This window comes from Phymastichus coffea, unplaced genomic scaffold (genome assembly GCF_024137745.1).
Source record: "Phymastichus coffea isolate CEN01 unplaced genomic scaffold, Cenicafe_Pcof_1.1 PCOF00005, whole genome shotgun sequence".
NCBI classification, from domain to species: domain Eukaryota; kingdom Metazoa; phylum Arthropoda; class Insecta; order Hymenoptera; family Eulophidae; genus Phymastichus; species Phymastichus coffea.
Genome location: NW_026706816.1, coordinates 8,148,660 through 8,170,576, shown reverse-complemented (window position 1 = coordinate 8,170,576; position 21,917 = coordinate 8,148,660). Strand labels below are relative to the sequence as shown.

Below are 21,917 nucleotides of genomic sequence, written 5' to 3'. Positions count from 1 at the left end.
AATTTTCAAAACGTATAATACGGTAAAGATGCCGAACCGATGCTCAAAAAACTCGAATATTAAAATTTCATGCCACTCATAGTGATTGACTGTTCGAAACAAAAAGAATCATTAAAGACTACTCCAGTAGATGTGTGCTTGGAGTTCGAAACCAGAGAAAATATTCCCGAAGGAACTACAGCGTATTGTCTTATTCTACACGATCGTATCGTTCAGTATAATCCGATAAATGGAGATGTGAAGAAACTTATTTAGGAGATGGGGGAAGGGTATTAAAGAATTCACTTTTTCCTCAAGCAGCTCAGTAGTAGCTTTCTATCGCAACGGAGTACGTAGGGGATATGCAAGTGATGCCTGACAAAACTTATGCTGTGAAAGAGGTAGCGATACTTCCACTTAATACGCTTGTTCAAACCTCCCTTTTCATGGCGAAGATTAATGGACAAATATAAGCGATAAAATCTCTGTTTAAAACTCTACTATCATGGATTAACATGGAACTCTGGCGATTTTAAGGGGGTATTACCGGTTATAACAACAAAAAAATAGGCTAATTTTCAATATTTTTTTCTCAGTTCCTTTATTCTATATCAATTTGCAAATTTCCACAGAGAAAATATATGATTTGAAGATTTCAAAAAAATTTTTTTTTGTTTTTTTCATTTCTTTTTCTAATTTATAGTATGCGTCGAAGTCAGTAGGTTAAAAAATGCTGCGTCCCATGGCTGACAAATAAGCTCGGGAACGAAAAATATGAAACAAAAAAACCAAACGGCATTTTCAAAAGGAAGGTATCTTATGTGGTAATTTACCACAATATTTAAAAAGATCACATGGAACAAAAATGGCGATAGTTTGAAAACATTTTTTAAAAAATCGCGTATTTTTTCACTTGTTCATTTTTTTGAGGTTCACTTTTTGCTTATATTGTGGTAAATTACCATACAGAATACTTGAATAAAAAAGCACACCAAATTTGGCTTAAATCGGTCGAGCCAATCCGGAGATTAAGTGTTCGCCGTTTGAAAGAAAGTCATTTTGAGAAAAACACGCTTAAAGTTTTTTATTATGAATCTATTCAATATTTTTATAAAAAACGGAATATTTATTACTTACAATTGCTCAGTCTGCTATCCCTGGACCATACTAAAAATTTAGGACGTGATTTCTGAAGGCATAATTAGTTGAAAAATGAAAAAAAAATGATTTTTTCAAAATTATAACCGGTAATACCCCCTTAAATACGAAGAGCATAAATTCATCATCACAGATACACTTAAAGATGTTATAAAAATTTTCGTTTCCGGAGATCTGATAAAAGAATAGTTAGAACGATATGACCTCAAAGTTTTCGATTTAAATAATTGGGGCTATTCACCTTTCGAAAATTTAAAATAAATCACCGTGTGCTCCAATCATAACGGCAAATATGTATCATCATGTGTACATCAAAACGTTAAAGTAATGAAAAGTTTTACATCGATGGCCGTTGTATGGATTGGGAAGAATGCGATGAAGTCGTTGACGGATTTCTATTGTTAATTTTTTTTTTAAGGTAGATAACATGTATTTTTTTTAGTAGAATAACATGTATTTTTTAAGAACATGTAGAATAGAATATATTTTTTATCAATAAAACATTTTTTTCAATTGATACAAAAAAAATATTCTTTTATTTTTTATTAAACTATCCAAAAAAAAAAAGCGAAATTCTCCACTTATTCTGACTACGACAGCAGAAGCAGTAGCAGCAGTTCATCTGTTTATAACAAATTTTTTATTTTTATCAATGAAAAAAATTTTTACAACATAGAATTGAGATGAAAAAAAAAATGTTTATTTATTGTAGTTAAGATGGTGTATAATGATGACATGTGTACATATGATTATTAGTCCTTCTTTTCGTTATTGAACTGCTTTTAGCCTTTTTGTCCAGGAAAATTATTAGTATTGCTCAGAAATGTGGAAATAGTTTGTTTCTATGTCGATGATTCTTTGTTCTTCTTTTCGTCTAGGTCTGCCTCTGGAAGACGAGAGTACTTCACTTTAGGGTAGCGATCCATTTTATTAAAATACTGGTTTATGAATGATTCGATAATTTTTATACTGTACTATTTCTAGTAGCTTACAACCACGAAGGCTACAAATTAAAGAAAGTAAGAAGGTTTTTGTGTTGCATTTTTTTCATCTAGGTTTTCACAGGTACTTGCACTTTTGTTTATTAAACCATCTTCGGTAGATGAGGCACACACACACACACGCACAGACACGTTGAACTGCAAAAAAATTCATTTTATACTCATTATAATAAATATATATAATAGCATTATTAGTTATAAATATTAGCGCTTTTGGGCTAATCGTGTAGCTAATATATACAATAAGAACTGTCCTGGGTACTAGTGGCAGTGGCTCTAGCGGTGGAGCATCGGCCTGCGGATCCAGAGGACGCGGGTTCGATTCCGCGATCTTTTCGTTTCCTTTTTTTCGATAAAAATTTACCTTATTACGTCTAAATAATTTAATATACACACACAAGCGATGAACAGCAAGCATGCGAACCGGGAATCGGCTCAGAGAGCACATCAACTCAGTAGGGGAGGGGCACAGTGAACCGAAACTGTGGAACATAGAATGCACGGGCATCAGCTTAGTACGGTGGGGGGAGGGTTGAAGGTGCGTCGACAGTGCCGAAGCGCATAAGAGGAGGGGAGGTGAGTTGACAGTGCTGAGATGAAGATGCACGGGCATCAGCTCAGGGACTCAGCTCAGTGAGCTGATACCCCCCTAAGCTAAGGCCTGTCTTGTTTACCTACTCAAATCAAATACTCTCATACCTGCACTAATATCAACCATTATACTATAATTATTACTACTTTCACCAGCATTAGTTGCATCACTTTTCATCCTTAAACGCGTTGAGCACCAAAGAATATCAAAGACGAGACATAGCGATACTCGCTGTAATATGCCGTTATAAAAAAAAATTAATTATTTTTTTTAGAAACACAAATAAAAATAATTAGAAATTGGAATAAAATGTTACCTGTAGTGTTAGATATTGATACTGCCGCCTGAATTAACATTAACATGACCGATGAGCTGAATTAAATATATCTACATATTCAAATATCCATTACCTGTTTTAAATTTCTTATTTTTCTTACATGATATAGCTAAGAATACGCCGTGTTATCCTTAAAATCACAATGGCCTTTCAATCTGATCGAACATCCGTAGAGCACGTGGTATTAACTTAAATTCATCCATGATGTGCATTAGCCAAAGCCTAACCGAATGAACGACTAAATCACCATTTTTCTCTATCACTCTTAAATATTGAAAATAACGCATATGTTCTTGACACAAAGTAAGGTCCAAGCAGCAATATATATTATTATTATTATTTGTAACGGGGGGAGGTTATCTCAAAAATGGGAAATTTATTTAAGAACAAATTCCCACGGTACAGAGCTAACCGCCGCTCCGTTAAACACGTAATATTGTACGTGTATTCCCCTTTACGTCAGATGATTTCGCTTAATTGTCTTCTATCGAACGGAATTGAACTCACCTTAAGTCACGTGCCTTGTGATACTCGATGAATCTTAGGTGTGGGCAACTTTACGTCTAATCCAATTCATCCCCTAGATGTAATCGGATTAAAACCTAAGTCTTTTACAAATCGCTGAAGCTACTGGGAAAATTAAATGACGTCATCGGCGAATAAATTTGATTAACTTTAATTAATAAAAATAACTACAGTCTTTATTGGGCCGAAAGACTAACGCTCGCGAACAGGATTTTACAATGAATACTATTCGGTGAGAGAGAGAAAGAGAGAGAGAAAAGATTCGAAATTTACCGCGAACTAACGCTCGGCGTGAATACAAAAAATCGCTATCACGATTGACAAAATACCGAATGTATTTTGTCACGCAATAATGACGGGAGGTGCACCTACCCTGCGGTGCAATTACGGTGATCAGCCGTAATTGTTGATGAAATATATCAACTGCCTCTGCCCTCCTATTTATCAACTGCAGCTGCGCTGCCTCACTCTGCCTTTAATCTGCTGCAATACTGCTTCTGCACTGCTGCTACTTGCTGCTGCAATACCGTCGTTGCACTCACGCACGTAATTGTCCCAGATAATCTTTAATAACGGCGAAACAAGGTGCAAAACAATATCGGCGGTAAACTCGCGTAAACAGCTGAGGCGTAACTGTTTATTCAAATGATCGCGCGCCCTCTCTCTCTTAATTGTTCGTACTAACGCACGAGAAGCAGAACCGCGAACAGATCGATTAATTGAATCGACTACCGTGGCATATTATTATAATTCAGGAAATGTCATTAAAAAAAGCATTAGAAATATACAAAGTCATACAAACCATATAATCCAGAATGCACTGCAGGAATTACATCAATCAATTGTGAAAGTGCATTATACAACTGCTTATAATCTAGATTTGGATATAAAGCCATTCGTTCATGATCAAAATTTTGGAGTTTCAACATATCGTAAGGAGAGTTCTCCACATCTTTCAATAAAGCTGAAACATCAATTGTGAAAAATTTGGAATCAACTATTATTTCTTGTTGACTAAATCACAATTATGAATGATATTTTATGAACATGTATTTAAAAAAATTCTACACAACTTAAGTAAACAATATTTTAATCAATCTAGAAATTAGATATATCATTTGAATATTGTGATAAAATATAATGTAAATCATAAATCGCTTTGTACTATAACTAATAACTCATTATGCCTCTCTCTCTTTCTATTACAAATTAATCACCTGTGTACAACTTATATTGTTACGTCAACTTATATCAGTCAATTTATTATATTTATATTAATTCCTGTATATGCGTGCTCACATTTCTATATGAGGTAAGTGAGATCGGAGAGAGATGCAAATACGCAGGGACTCACTTGACACGCGAGAATGAGACGGAGAGAGAAAGACAAGGATAGCCATACCGCGGCGAGTAGCCGCGTGTGCTGGTTAGTTGACACGAAATGAAAACGCGAGAGCGAGCCCGCAAAACCGGAGCGTAGCTTTTTCGACACACTGACGAGCGCACGTTTGTGTTTTTTGTTTGTCATTTCTATCCTCGCTTTTTCTTCTCGACACATCAGCTACAAGAAGAGACAAGAGTTCTCCGTCCAAGCGGGAATTCTGGGTGAGAACATCGGAGTGATTACACAAGAGAGAACTTAAGGATGTAGCGAAAGTGAATCGGTCGAGCAGTGAGAGACAATACACCACGAGAAACATCACACCTGTGCCTTGAGAAAACACTGTACGCGGGACATATACTCCTGGGTGAACGTATGCGACGAGATCCTCGACAAACCTAGCTCGGCTGTTTGCGCGAACGCATAATTTGTAAATACTGCTCCGATAGTTCTCTCTCTCTCTTTCACTTAATTTAGCATACTCTCTCTCTCTCTCTCTCATGCCGTTTGTGCTAATGCTTCTTTATTTGCTGTATTTTGGCCTTTCGTATTTATCCCTTTCACTTGTGTTAACGGGGTGAACCGGACTCAATCCTCATTACAGTATATTGACATTTCGTGGCTAATGATTTACTGGATATCAATCAAGTATTCATTATCTTATATGTTATATTGAACATTTATTCATAGGATTTTTAAAATCCAAAATAGATTGATTGTCAGGAACATCGAGATACTATATATTATTGTCAGCAGTAAGAAGTTTCAAAATATTTTTTTTGATGTGTGTGAGTGTGTGCGTATGTGTGTATATGTGTGTGTGTACAGGGTATCCTATTTTAACTCATCCAGTCGCTAGATTTCTTGAAAGTGGTTGGAGTTAGCTAAAAATGTTTCAGACTAAAGTTACTTAAGATCAAGGGGGATGTATTGAAACGTATCATCATGATCTTACCTGTGATCTTACAGATATTTTTTAAGATTATATCATGATCAACATTTTTTTAATATAATTCCCTATTTTTTACGCTAGATTCAGAAAGAGTAGGAAATTCTACGCTCAGACGTGGTAACATAGTTGAGGTTCAATTGTTCCTTAAAGGTCATATGATTATTAATTTTATTTTTCACCTAATTTACGCAACAAGAGTAACATTTAATTTACGTTTCAAATAAAAGCTATTCTACTTTGAAGGAGACGTATTGTAATAAATCTTGTAAGTCATTTGAAGCTTATGTGAAGATTAACTTTCTATTTTTAATAGAAACTGTCATTTTCATCACGGAGTACGAAAGAGCGAGAATTCTAGAACTATATGAGGCATTACTGAAGAATCGTTTTAATTTTTCAAGGTAATATACTGTAACGGCTTAAAACCGTTTAATTATTATATTCGCGCGATTACATTAAAAAGACACGCGTAATTGTCAATGCTCACTACTTATCCGGGAGAGCACGAGAAAGTATGCGTCAGTCAAACAATAATCGTTATTAACCTATACTAAATTGAGTGGAAGCTATGTGAGATGAGAGAATCAATGAAAACACTTGTTAGTAATGTAAATTGGATCTTTTATTATTCCTCAAAATTCACAAAAGGTCGGCCCGCGCGTTTGTTTACATGCACGCTCGCTCGTCGACAACACGCTTTGCCGGTACGCTCGCTGCTCTTTGTTATTAGAGCCGTTACATGCACGCATCGAATGTTAGTATCAAATTATTATTTTATGCTCGCGATCGCGAAATTAAGCTGGCCAGCTTACACACTGGTTTCGCCCTCGATGGCGAAACCTCACATACTCTCTCTCGTTCTGGCCTCAAGCTCGTAGCTGGACAGCACCTTGGCGGCTGCAATCCTGGATCCCTGGCTGTTGCTTTTTCGATGCGTGTAGACGTCAAGGGCACGTGAATCGTAAATTGCGGTAGCGTAAGCGGACGGACACTATGATGGTCTAGGCTTCACTGGTTCAAATTCGGTCGCGCGCGTTCCGTCTGCTCGCGTGCCAAATTCCTTCGTTACCTATTCTGTCCCCCCGGCAGGTGCTGCCCTCACAGGCAGCAATTGAGCTAAATAGTCAGCGCTAATTTGACGTTTACCGTCACAATACAAGTTAAATGAAAATTTCCTCCTGAAAGGTCTATTTTTGACTTTCAAATTGAGTATTTAAATTTTTTTATTTTTTTTTACTAACTTTCAGATATTCGGTTCGTGTACCAAATTATTAAATTAAGAAAATTCTAGTTCGCTACTATATGAAAAATTTTTAATATTATCTTGACATTCGAAACTTTTTCTTCAAAAATTATACCACATCATCGCTTCTCACTTTATTTTATTCTCTGAATTAAAATAATTTTATCGTTAAACTACAGTGTACTAGCTTGTACTTGAATGACAATTTCATGATAAATGAAGTGATATGGATATCAGAAAAAAATAAAAGTAGGAACATTACAGTAGTATTTTTGTTAAAAAGCTAATAAGTATCTTGAATTTTTTTTTCTGTAAGTAAATACAAAAAATTATTACCCTGTCAAAATTGAAGTGGAAAAATTAATGGTGTCGTAAGTATAAAAAATTATTTACAAATGAATCGATACTTTTTGTAAAACCATTAAAATGCTGCAACTTTCATATTACATTTTTAAAGAATGGCTAATTATTTAGCAAATGAAATGATTGAAATATTGTTCACTTTTAGCGAATACCACCGTGTTCCATACATAAATACATAATATTGTCAGAAACTGCCAAATGAATAATTTATATCAACAAAGATATCGAAACAGAACTTTGAATAATGACGATGCAACATTTATTGCGATACTAATAATGGTTTATTTAAATCCGCATGTTAGTACAAGGACAATTCAACGCTAATTGGGAATTTCCCGCTCAACTACTCATCACATGTTACTGTCAATGCATCATCACCCATACCATATTTTACAATACCAAGACTTCAATGAAAATAATTGACTACTCAGAATGAACATTTTGGAATGAACTTCTGTAGATAGGCTCTCAATCAATTAGACCAATATCCAAATTTTTTTTAGCACGTTTTTTTCAGTGATGAAGCTACGTTCAAAAATGACGAGTGTCAACAGGTGCCGTCAAATCATCAATCAACACCGTTGGAGTATTAATGTTCAGGTCGAAATATTTGGTGAACACATAATTGAACCACATTTTTTTGATCGCACAGTAAACGGTCTCCGATACATCGAATTTCTACAAAATCATCTACCTGAATATTTAAATAATATTCCACTGAATGTTAGGCAGCTTATGTAGATGCAGCAAGATAGTGCTTCAGCTCACTTTGCGACAAATGTTAGAGCATTTTTGAATTATCGGTTTGGAAACCGTTGGATAGGTCGTAATGAACTAGCTCTTTAGCCGACAAGATCTTCTGATCTCAATTCATTAAATAGTTATTTATAAAGATATTGTAAAAATGCTGTTTGTGGAGACGCACTCACTACTAGATGAGATATGATGGAAAGAATCAGGAGAGCTTATGCATCAGTAATTCTAGACGTAACCAGAGGTCTTATGAAAAATTTTTGTTATAGATTAAAAATATATTTGCGAAATGATGGAGGGCCAATTTAATATCTAATGTAATCAACATAATAAATTACTTTTAGTTAGAAAATGAATGATTTTATTAAACTATGAAGAATTATACAAAATAAGATTTTTTGTTAAACTCCATTCATTGAAAGATTAATAAATGTAATCTAAACGGAAAATTACCTTTGCTTTTTTATTTATCCGAATGGAGAATTTTATAAGTTTCTTTTGAATTATACACGATCTTGAAAAATTGAAACGATTTAAAGGCAAGTTCATCACAACATGTTCCCTCCAAAGTCGAATAGCTTCTGTTTGAAACGCAAATTAAATGTTACTCTTGCCGCGTAAATTAGGTGGAAAAAAAATTGACCTTTATATGACCTTAGGGAGAGAATTGAACCTCAACTAGGTTACCTCGTCCGAACGTAGAATTTCCTGCTCTTTCTGAATCCGGGCTCATATATTGGGGTTGTTACTAAAAAAAATGTTCACCTTGAACTTACTTTGAAAATGACCTTCAATATCACAGGCAAGCTTATGACGATATACCCTTCTTGATCATGAGTAATTTTTGTCTGAAACGTTTTTCGCTAACTCTAACCACTTTCCAAAAATCTGACGATGGATAAGTTAAAATAGGACACCCTGTACATGTGTGCATGTGTGTCACCTAGTTTGCCAGCGTACCGCTAGGTGGTTCATTCACCACGTACCAGGAACAGATTTAATTAAACAAATCGAAGGAAAACCAAGGAAACAAAACCAACTAAGCCAATGACAAGGTATTTCGCCTATTCATCTAACTTTTTGCCAGATTATGAAGTTTAATCGATAACACAGATCAACAAAATATAACTTTTTTTCAGAACTTAAATAAGACATATCATTTCTCGTAGATATTTTAGCGCTGAATCGAAATCTGGCCACAGAATTGCTCTAGCACGTCAGGTTTTTGAGATATCCTAACCTAAAAGTCCATAAATCACGTTTTAGCCTATATTTGAGATTATGTAGTATCGCCATATTCTTTGTTCACAAAAAACCATATTCTTTGTTCACAACACACGGAATCTTAAAGTAGAGGTCTTGTCCATTTAAATGCTGTTGAAATTGCTAAAATTAGCTCATTTTAGCTAGAACCGGTGGTTCGGATTCCACCTTAAACTGTAGGTCCAGTCATGATTGTGTTCAACTTTATCCTCCTACATCATTTAAAAAAAATGATAGAGAAGGTGAGTCTGCATATTCATGACTATAGGGAACCAAGACTAATGCGTACAGGTACTTAGTTTACCTCTGCAGCGTTCCACGTAGACGTAGTTCTTGAAGTAATAACAATAACAATAAAATAACAATAGCTCAGTTTTTCTTTAAATTTTTTACTTTTTTACTTTCGTTAATCCTGTCTCCTCCTGACCTAAAGGGTGGAGTGATAACGATGGCCAGCGTATAGGTATCTTTACCGATGATCGGAGGCAATATCTCGATCCTTGGCCTTATCGTGTGCTCTTAGTTAGGCGCGTACTGTTCTATATATTATTATTGTTTTGTGACAGACGGGTTTTTTATTTTGTTACAGAGGTACAGCTAAGTCCTCTTCCGGCGATCAGTCTTAGTATATAAATTACTCCATTATAAATATGTTAGAATATATATTTACTTGCTTAATATGAACCACGAATTGTTCTTATTTACAAAACTTGAATCATCCTAAGGCAAGGTTAGTGACACTCCGAGTATCTCATGGCTGTGGAGATTACTCCGTGCATGGAGATACGTTGCATAAACCGTCACCTATTAATGTATGCTTATCTTTAACATTACATATATACAATATTGGTCATAAATATTCGAAAATGTTATGGAAGAAAATCCATTCTTTAAACAAGAATATCTCCGATTCAAATACTAACTTTCTATGACGCGAAAAATTTTCAGGTCATTTTTGCTATTTTTTATATCACTAATAAGTGTCAATTTTCCAGCTTTTTTAAATTTCTTCAATTACTTGTATTTTTGAAAATATAGATGACAGATAAAATATTCTGATAAAGATTAAAATATCTTGAAAAAATCTAAAACTTATAATTTATGAGCTTTCTCGCTACGATGCTTCTTTAAAAAGTTATAAGCGATTGAATATCACCACTAACAGAAAGTAAAATAGATCCATTTTAAATGCACACACTCCGACTTGAATAACTCTTCTAGCACTGCAGAAAATGAAAAAATAGTCGTTACAAAAGTTATAGGATTTATATGCAAATGTTATATGGTGACTTTGGATTTATCCTTGAACTCAATTTTCAAGGTCATATGAAGATAAAATATTTTAGTAATAAAGATGTATAAAAAATGTTACCTATCGTCCATTTTATTATTATTATTATAATTATTTTTTTATTGTACATGTTGCTATTTTTTCATTATACGTAAGACATTTGTTTTTTTCTTGTTGTTGTTATTTTTGTTGTTCTTGTCGAAATCCAACAAGTATTATATTGAATATTTTTTTGCAATTTTGATCTAATGAAGGTGGATTTATTTAAACTGGTTTTTCGAATTTGAAATGACCTTGGAACGCCTAACTAGTAGAATCATTGTGAACGTAAAATTTTCCATTCTTTTCATTTGCTTAATTAAAATTACAAGTTTCTATTAAAAAAGTAGATGTTTGTGTATTTAAAATAGATAAGTCTACATATCACTTTGTGTCTGGTGATATTCAATCAATTGTAATTTTGTAAAAAAGAATCACAGTAAAAATCATCGATAGTAATAAGTTTTAGGTTTTTCCAAGATCTTGCAATCTTTATCAGAGCTTTTTATGTATAGGCGATATTTGAAAAAATACAAGTGATTGAAGAAATTAGAACTCCTTAAAGTAATATAAAAAATAAAAAAAATGACTTAACAAATTTTCGTGCCCTACTGAAAGTTTATATCTTTCTTATACTCACATTTGCCTTTTTTATTTTTATTCTACGATCAATAGAATCAGAGATAGTCTTATTTAATGAATGGCTTTTCTTCCACAAAATGTTCGGCCGTCGTTCTTCCAACCGCGGAAGGTAAGGATTCGAGCCTTAAACCTTAAATGCAGTTTTAGTATAATCCGCAGAAGTATATTGCATATACTTAAGTGATCATTTGCGGACAAAAAATAAAAAAACATTATAAGTAGATAAGCAATGTATGTTCTGGGACACAAAGGAGCCGACAAAGGATGCCGCCAATGTATAAGGGATACGTGTATGTTCTGGGACACAAAGGAGGCGCCTGATGAAGGTGTCATGGTAGTGACACCTTTTAATTTATGGTCAGACCCCATGCTGAGTGTCTAAAAGGCATTTGATGTACCTTTGACACCTTCCGCATGCCAGTGGGCCCCATGCTGAGTGTTTAAAGGGCATTTGATGTTCGTTTGACACCTCCCACGTGCCGCCAATGTATAAGGGATATGTGTATGTTCTGGGACACAAGCCAATGTATAAGAGATATGTGTATGTTCTGGGACACAACGAAGCCGCCCGATGAAGGTGTCGCGGTAGTGATACCTTTTGATTTAAGGTGAGACCCCATGCTGAGTATTTAAAAGGCATTGGTTTTTCATTTGACGCCTCCCGCGTGCTAGTGGGCCCCTTCGTTAGAGTGCCCCCCCCCCTCACCCACCTACAGAGGTTGTTAAGATAGGATGCTGTAGAAGTCGGTAGGGTGTTTGGTAAACTATATGATGGTCTCTCTCTCTCTCTCTCTATCCCTCTCTACCCCTCTCTCTCGTTCTCCTTCGATAGTAGGGCGCTTATGTTGGCTGAGTGTGGACCCTCGGAGGGGGGGTAGCGTCTCTAGCTTGCTAGACGCGTACGTCGTATAGTCTGGATGCTGTTCTCTCTCTCTCTCTCTCTTTCTCTCTCTCTCTCTCTCTCCTTCGTTAATAGGACACTTAGTAAGCTTACGCTGGCTGAGTCTAGGCTCTCGGAGAGGGGGTAGCGTCTTTAGCTTGCTAGGTGCGTACGCTGTTTAGGGCCCGGTCCCATAGCTACGTATGAATTCCGACGGATTCGGACGCGAACCGCAACTCTAATAACATCACAAAAAATATCTAGTTCGATTATTTAGTACCAACACTACCGGTAGTGAGCAAAAGTAACTGTTATTTAAAACTGTAGCGCCGAACGTACCACATTTAATGTAACGCCTATTTAACCTTTACATTATTGCAGTCTATAAGATGGCAAATGACAGAGAATTGATAGACTTTCAACTACAATTAGTGGAATTAGGCCTTAATGTTATGGAAATACTTGAATATATGAGAAGAAGAGGAAAAAATATATAAATGATATGTATTAATCATCCCAAAAGCTTTTTTTACATTAGCATACTCATCAGTAAGCAATATTCATGAGAATTTCAAAAGTAAATTGTAGACCTGACATTTGAACATTAAATGTGGTACGTTCGGCGCTACAGTTTTAAACAACACTATTGTCATAAACAATACTAAAAATGTGTTATTAAACAATTTAGTTGAAACTTTGTAGGCTTGTCCGGAATCACACGAGAAAAAAGAATGGAAATAACATGTTATCCAACAAAATATTTGTTGGATAACATCCAACAAAATATTTGTTGGATAACAGGCTTTGAATACATGAAGTCGACTTTGAAAATCAACCTGAAATTTAAGCTCAAGGTCACTGTTATTTGACCCTACAATTTTTTTGGGATATTGGGGTTATTGAATTATTGGGGTTATCGGGTTATTGGGATTATCGAGTTCTTGGGTATTGGAGTTATTGGATTAGTACAATTAAACTTACCCTTGCCCGATCATCCCTGTGCATAGATGAAGAAAATCATAAATTTGACCCCTACATGACCTAAGGCGAGGGGGGGGGGGTTAACCGAACCTCACACATAATACGTTATCTGAACGTAGAATTTTCTGCTCTTTCCGAATCCGGGATCATAAATATGGATTCCTATTCAAAAAATTACTTTGACCATCAAATGACCTTGAAAATAAATCTCAAGGTTAAATCGGATTTCACAGAAATGTTGCCCCTATTGTCCCAAACAACTGTTGTCTAAACAATTTTTTTGTACAACGTCAACCGTCGAAAATTTCGGGGTGGTTCCTTTACAATGGGACACCCTGTATAGTATGAGTATAGGTAGTTTTTATTAAATTCCAACAATATATATAATTTATTTTCTTTTTTGTTGAAAAACATTGTATACATTGATTACATAATGTCTTGTTAATTTCAAACTAATTTTTTAGTATCACCACTAATTGGGTTATATTGTACAATACGGTCGTATAATATTAAGCGGTAGGCTGCAGTATCTTCAGGAAAATCAGTCCGAGTTTCAAATTCTAGGCGAACATCGACTGGTGCGCTGTTTAATGTTTCATTTTGTTTGGAGCAGTCTATAACTATTAACGGCACTTTATTAGTGAAATCATTTTTATTGAGTAACGGCTCGTTTTCTTTACCATAATAAGCGTTTTGAAAATTAGTATACATATCGTAGAAAACAGCATGCTGATTTTGATTGATATTCAAATTGAGATTTCCATACGGATAGCATTGTGAATTGAGGAATAGCTTCATATTACTAATATTACAATGATCAAAATTACTAGAATTAATACTCGCTGAACTTTTACGATTAGTTTGAAAAGCTAAAATAACAAAGCGAAGCTTTTCCAATTGATTGGAAGTCTTAACACTCCAAACATGCTTTTATGTACGTGGTAATTTTGGATACTCATAAATTTCCCAAGTACGATAACTCATTGTAATCGCACGATCTCGTCCAATTTGATTGAGTAATTTGATTTTTTCTTTGTCTGCAACCATCACATATGGCATAAACCATTCAACCTTAGTTAAAGTAATGTTTGATTTTTCTGAAGCATCAGGATTCCTTACTGGAATACTTAAAATAGCATTCAAATCATCTCTTGATCTTGTGAGAATAAGTTCATGCTTGACATTGACTACAATTTTCCGATAATCTTCAGCAAAGCCCATCAACATAACTAAGAGGTATAGTAACATCAAAAAAACCTAGAGCATTACATATTAAAACTTCATTGTAATCACCATTACATCCGGCATTTTCAGCGATAGAGCTCTGACATGGATTGAGTGAAAGACAATTTTTCATGAAGGTTGTTAAGCCAATATTTTTCACTTTATCAATTTCAATAGCATTTATTTCATATCGTATTTCCTCGAACAAATGACAGAGGGCGTTGTTGACTAATAAAGTGTTCTCCACTGGTGTAGTACCATCCGGCTTGGTTAACCTACCACAAATATGAATCATACTGCGCAGAAATAAATCTTGATGTTGAATTGCTATATGAATTTCATCGCTATTATTGAAATATGATAATGAATAAGGCTGATGCGCATGAACTTCATAATGAGCTATATACTCATCGAAAGCGACAGCTGAATGAATGTCTAGAATTCCCTCCATATTGTTGTTGTTGTTTTATACAACACAAATATATGCACAATATTTTCTTCCACGATTTTCGACGACTTCTAGTCTCAAGCTTTTCAGGAATTGAATGTTCTGAGGTGTGAGCGGTTTGATAGCTCGCTGTTGACTGGTTGCTGTTGATCTTGTTGAGGTGCAAAGCTATTCTAGAGAGAATAAAAGTTTTCGCTATCTATTAACCATTATAGATTCTCTAAATATGCTTGAGGAGTTCCAGTAAAATAGAAAACTGCTACAGATGTCACTAACGCAATGATGTCTGTATTAAAAAAGGGACGCATTCCTAAAAATCTCCAAGTGGATAGAGGCAAAGAGTTCTACAATACAAATTTTCAAAGTTTAATGAAAAAATATTAAATAAACCTTTATTCTACTTATAGCAATCTAAAGCATCAATTTGTAAACGTTTCAATCGAACACTAAAAAATATTACGTGGAAAAAATTCAGTTTAATAGGAAATTATAAGTGGATTGACTTTCTCCCCAGTTTAATAGAATCTTATAATAATCGAAAACATCGCACAATAAATATGAAGCCTAAAGTCGTGACTAAAGAAAATGAAATGCAGGTCTTGACACGATTCTCTTACGATCATCGTCTTTTCAAAAAACCGAAATTCCAGGTAGGAGATAAAGTGCGAGTAAGCAAGTCTAAGCACGTTTTTGAAAAAGGATATACGCCTAATTGGTCTACGGAAATTTTTACTATTCATCGTATTTCGAGAACTAAACCTGTAACATATCACCTACTAGATTATCAAGAAAATCCCATTGTTGATGATTTTTATGAGCAAGAACTACAGAAAGCTATGTATCCTGATATTTATCTTGTAGAAAAAATTCTCAGAAGACGGGGTAATGAAGTCTTCGTAAAATGGCTTGGCTTTAATAATACTCATAATTCTTGGATAAATAAGGAGACTATACAACAATGAATTACAAATATAAATTTATATGTATCTAGCTTGTATTTAAATAAATAATTGTTTTCATTTATAAATATTACATTGCTTTTTTTTAATTTTAAGGATAAGAGCCCCAACCTAAGCTCTTACCTGTGAGGTACTTCCATTTTTTATATTCGATACTAGTGAGTCCATTAAGACAAGTCGAAACCTGCATTAATAGAAACACTAATGACTCATTTACCTCTCCAGAAAATAAATTTATATAATACAATCTTTATTAAGATATAATAAGATATACAAATACATTTACTTAATATTAAATTGAAATTGATCACATCCATGATATTGAATAAATAATGCATATTTTTGTACTCTATCAGCAAGATAAATAAAAAGATCCAAATGATGAATTATCGCTCTTGGCATTCGGTCAGGTAGAACAATTTCAAACTCACAATCGAGTTCAAGAATAATTCGAGATTTATCTTGTCTCATGAATGTTATTAGATAATTCTCATCTCCATGCAATAATGACTTTTTTCAGGAAGTATATCGAAAAGCTTCATTCCAACGTTATTCGACATTTCAAAATTCATCTTGCTGTAGGTAAAGAGATCTAGAATGTTACGTATTCTTCTTCTAATACTACTTCTACTACTACTTCTACTACTTATAACTACTTCTACTACTACTTCTACTACTGCTCTCACTGCTGTTGGTACTGATGCTGCTGCTGCTGCTGCTGCTGCTGCTACTACTACTCGATTCTTGAGACAGATGAAGCTCTTCGAGGCTCACAGCTCTTTTAAAACCTTTCCCCACTACTTTGGTTTTCGAACTGCCACAACCGCCTCCCTCTACTTTAAATTAGATTTCCATTTTATTTAACATATATATATAGTGTGACGATTTTCTAATATAGGACCAAGCATTCTATTCATCATCAATATACGTTTCTTGAGTAATACTCGTGATATAACTTTATTCAATTCAGCAATACGTCTTTGGAAACGTTCGTGATCTCGTGCTATCTGCTCCCAAAAACCTTTTCTAGAGTCATTTTCTTCGTATAGAAGATGATGTATTTTAACTTTTTTCGCAAACCATACATGCTTAGAAGAGGAGTGAGATCTCCTGTTGTCTCTTATAGCTGGCATGGCTAAGCTTCTACTACTACTTCTTCTTCTTACCACTGCTTCGAACAGAATGGGCTTCCTATTAACATCTTATCGCTATTTTGGAATATAACCCCACTACTTCGCTTTTCGAGCCGCCGAAATCGCCCCCTTCTCTCTTTCTTATTTTTTTTTTTGTTAGGGAATGGTGAGAGCCCCAACCATTGCTCTCACCTGTGAGGTGCTTCCACTACTAACATTGCTTATGACACCTTTACACTAAGTCGAAACTCGGCAGAAATAACACATAAGTAATTACTTCAACCTCTCCAACAAAAAGGATTTAAAGGAATAATTAAATTAGGATTAAAGACATAATTAAAATTTTAAATATAAATTTATTTACTATGTATACATTTACACATTATACTAGATTAACTTTTAAGTTCAAAATTCGAGCCTTCTCGATGGTAAATAAACAACTCCTTTTTCTCCATAGTCTCGAATAATTTCTTCAACATATCTTCGTCTTTTTCTAAGGCTAAGCTTACTCGCTTAGGTAGAAAAATTTCAAATTCGTCGTCTACGGTTATTACAACACGGAATCCCTAACAAGTATTCAGCCATCTTAATTTCGTTATCATATAGGTGCAGTTATTTTCTAATTGCGACATTGTTTTTCTAGGTAAGAATGCCGATTTGGCTATTTTGTTAATTGATGAAAAATCCATTCTATAATAAAAAAATCAATCAATAATTAATACTACTAGGATATAGTTAGAGAGCTACTCGTATATAAGAAACTTACTTTTAAGAGAAAATCTAGAAGTCGAATAGGAGAACTAGGAAGAGAGACTACTGCTGTTGCTTCAACCTACTGCTGAATAATAGCGACGAACTGAGGTGTGTTCTCCGTTTTGTACCATGCGTCCCCTCTCTGAGAACTCGAGACGCTGTAATTTTCTGCTCTTTTCGCCTTATCCCCACTTGAGTAATTTCTCATATGATTCCATTGCCCATATTCCTTCGACTTCAGTCGCCATGTCTGCCGTTGTCCCCCACTCTACCGTTGTCCCCACTTTCTCACTATTCTATCCTTAGTCTTTTCCTAACTAAGCCTTCTTCCTCCCCACTATTACTACTCTATTCTGAGCGACTTCTATCGGAGGTCGGAGGAAGCTTACAACTTCCTTGAGGATTTTCTTCCATTTCTATGATCTTTCTTTTCCTTCGTTGTTCCGCACTCTTGATTTTAAGCTTTGACGTTTCAATAGTTTTGTAATGACCTCATGGAAGTGTATCAGGATTTTTATCGAATATACATCGTTTATCATCATATGGACTTAGTGCTACTTTCTGCATTCTTTCTGTTCTTACATGGTGCAATACACTTCGTATATTCAATTGCTCACGCCTAATAATTTCTAAATCCAATAAACAGTTTCGAAAATCTTCATGATCTATTGTTTTTATGACAGTATGTGTTTTTACGCCTTTTGCTTTCTTTATTGCTTGATAGTTTTCTATTAGTATATTATACATTTTACTTCGATGTCCAATGAATTCTCTCATAATATTACCATTGCATTCATCTTTCATAATACCGAGAAATTTTTTATTAACTAACGGCATATTAAACTGATTATTTTCTGAGTAATCTGATGTATCAAATTTATTGATATCTTCTTTCATTATTTCATATATATCAACATCTTGAAATTCATATACGAGGCTATCTGTATCAGTATAAAGTAATTTTGCTTTATGAGGTAATCTTTCTTTTATGTAGCCATAGTGGAAGTCATATACTAATGTTTTTGAGAGATCGAGCACACAAAGTCCAATATATATTTGTTTTTTAATACTAATAGACGTCCATTATAACTGTATTGCTATTAAATTTTCATCAAAGATTGAACTACTATGAAAGTTGGGTTGGGCGATCCGTGCTTCTGCTCTACGAGGGTGGTCCGATAAATGCTTAGCCTCACCGCCCGATGGCACCACTCTCGCAAAAGAAATATTCTATCACGTAGTACAATCTTCTCGATGGTTACTGTCAAGATTTCAGCCGGATCGGAGTTGTAGTTTATTTTTGAGAGCGTGTGAAAGCAAGTGTGTCCGTTGATTTTTGAAAAATGGAAAACGAGCAGTATCGGTCGATGATTCGATTCTTGTTTTTGGAAGGGAAACCGCGCAGCGAAATCAAAAAGCGCTTGGATGCTGTGTAAGGTGACTCTTCTCCTTCGATGGCGACCGTCAAAAATTGGTTTAACGAGTTTCAACGTGATCGCACGTCGATTTTTGAAGAGCCACGTCCAGGTGCTCCGAAAACGGCTACCACGGAGGATAGCGTAACAAAAATTCACGATCTCGTATTGGCAGATCGGCGATTGAAGGTGCGGGAGATAGCTTAGATCGTAGGCATCTCAAAAGACCGTGTAGGTCATGTCCTGCATGAAATTTTAGGCATGAGAAAGCTGTCGGCGCGATGGGTGCCGCATTTGCTCACTCCGGACAACAAACGCAACCGTGAGACAACTTCAGAGCAATGTCTGACGCTGTTTAAGCGCGATCCGAAGGAGTTTCTGCGTCGTTTCGTGACAGTCGATGAAACATGGATTCACTGGTATACACCAGAGACCAAGGAACAGTCGAAACAGTGGACTTTACCCGGCGAAAGTGGTCCGAAGAAGGCGAAGACTGCCCCATCGGCCGGAAAGGTGATGGCCACCGTTTTCTGTGATTCACAAGGTGTGATCTACATTGACTACCTGGAGAGAGGCAAAACAGTCACAGGGCTGTACTATGCCGAATTATTGGGCCGATTCAACGTCGAATTGCAGAAAAAACGGCCCCATTTGGCGAAGAAAAAAGTGCTCTTCCGCCATGACAAGGCACCGGCTCACACCTCCGCCGTCACCATGGCCAAATTGGTCGAATTAGGCTACGAACTGCTGCCACATTCGCCGTATTCTCCAGATTTAGCCCCGTGCGACTTCTTTTTGTTTCCAAACTTGAAAAAGTCACTCGCCGAGCAAAAATTTGAGTCGAATGAGGAGGTAATCGCTGCCACGGAAGTCTACTTTTCAGATTTCGAGGAAACGTATTTTTCAGACGGGTTAAAGAAGTTGGAGCATCGCTGGGCCAAGTGTATCGAACTAAAAGGAGACTACGTTGAAAATAAAACGCCACTTTTCCAAAATTTTCGTTTTTCTTTTGTAGGCTAAGTACTTATCAGACCACCCTCGTATATCTGCCACTCCATGCACTAATTAATTTAACGTCTTTTCGTTTTCTTTCATCCTCCATAGTCTTTCCGTATACTGCATTAATCATGAGTTTATAGAATAACTTTTCAAATTAATTTTTAGCTTGTTTTCTTTTTTCTGTATTCAAATCTACATAAGTTTTAAGCCACGGCTTTTGATTAAACTGAAGTGCTCTGTGTATTTGTTTTATTTTGAGTCCGTATTTAATAGCCTGCTTTAGCGCTCTATAATGATTGACATACCGTTCTATATTATACAGTGTTGTTAAAAGTTTTTTTTGTCTTGATCCGTGTGGTGTGTTATGTTTAGGACAAAGTGGAAGGTCCTTATGTTCGTCGTGTAGTTCTTTTGGATACTCTAGATCAACTTCTAAAATATATCCTACCACATTATTATCGGAAACATTGAAAAAATGAGGCTCATCAATGTTAGAGACTCACTTAAAATTTTTAATTGGTAATGATTGCGTCATCGCCCGTCCATATAAATTGTTAACGTCAAAGTACATCAAAGTTTTGCTAGGTTCTTTTTCATTATATTCTGAGCCCATATATCGATTATTAGCTTTTGAATATCTATTACAGCATTGAGTAATACCTCCTCGAATACATTTTTGGATGTATAAGACCATGTCTATATCAGTTAAAAGTTCTAGCTCAATTTTTGTACACTTTAACATAGGATCCCATGTTAATCCAGGAGTAGTATAATAGTGTGCTGGGTCGAGTTGATACGCATCCATACAAGTTTCACGAAAATTTTCAAAAATATCAGCCAAGAGTAATACGTCAGTTTTTAAATATAAATCAGAATACTGTCCTAAATCAATGATGTCAAATGCATTCCACACTTTTTGAACATGCTCATAGGCAGCTTCAGAGATGTTGCTATCTATCAATTAACTATGAAAATCTTCGATAGGTGGTAATTGAGTCTGTTTTAATCTTTCAAAACTGTTAACATACTCATATGGAAAAACGCCTTTTCTCTTCAATAATTCTATTTATGTTTTTGTATATTTATCTATCGTGAATTCATGCTCTACGATATTTAGTTTGGTTAAGTATGAAGCCAGTTTTTCCAGAGATGATGGCATAAAACGAAACGAATCAATAAATCGAAAATTTATAGTACTACCGTCCACATGTTTTGTGAAAGCTATATATCTTTCCTTGTTTTCAGATAAAACAATCACATTTCCCTCAAGATCAGAGCTAGTAACTATTTCTTTTATTATAAAATGAGAATCATATCCAGTAAGGTTATGGAAGGCGACTGGTATAAAATAAGGATTCTTATAATTTAAATTACAGGATGCGTGAGCAGCACCTCTAAATCGGCCCGTCAAATGACAATGATCTCTAACTCTTGTTTCATCGCGTTGAAAATATTTTCTACAAATATGACACACTTTGCTCATCCTGAAATCCATTTGATTACGCCATGAAAGATTCATTTCTATTGAATTCTTATATATTTTATCCATTTCATCTATCAAAATCTGACATTGTTTGATAATCCATTGTGCGGGTATTGTTCTTCA

At 35.1% G+C, this 21,917-nt stretch overlaps 1 protein-coding gene across 1 annotated transcript in view; it reads right to left on the bottom strand.

Moving 5' to 3' along the window:
* The window catches only part of LOC131667616 (protein unc-79 homolog), a gene marked incomplete at its 3' end in the record, with an annotated part of 3,688,809 nt that overhangs the window by 3,449,575 nt on the left and 217,317 nt on the right, over positions 1-21,917 (bottom strand). Inside the window, exon 3 of the mRNA XM_058941149.1 lies at positions 4,395-4,556. Coding sequence (XP_058797132.1) covers positions 4,395-4,556 — 162 coding nt within the window. The remainder of the gene's footprint in view (positions 1-4,394; positions 4,557-21,917) is intronic.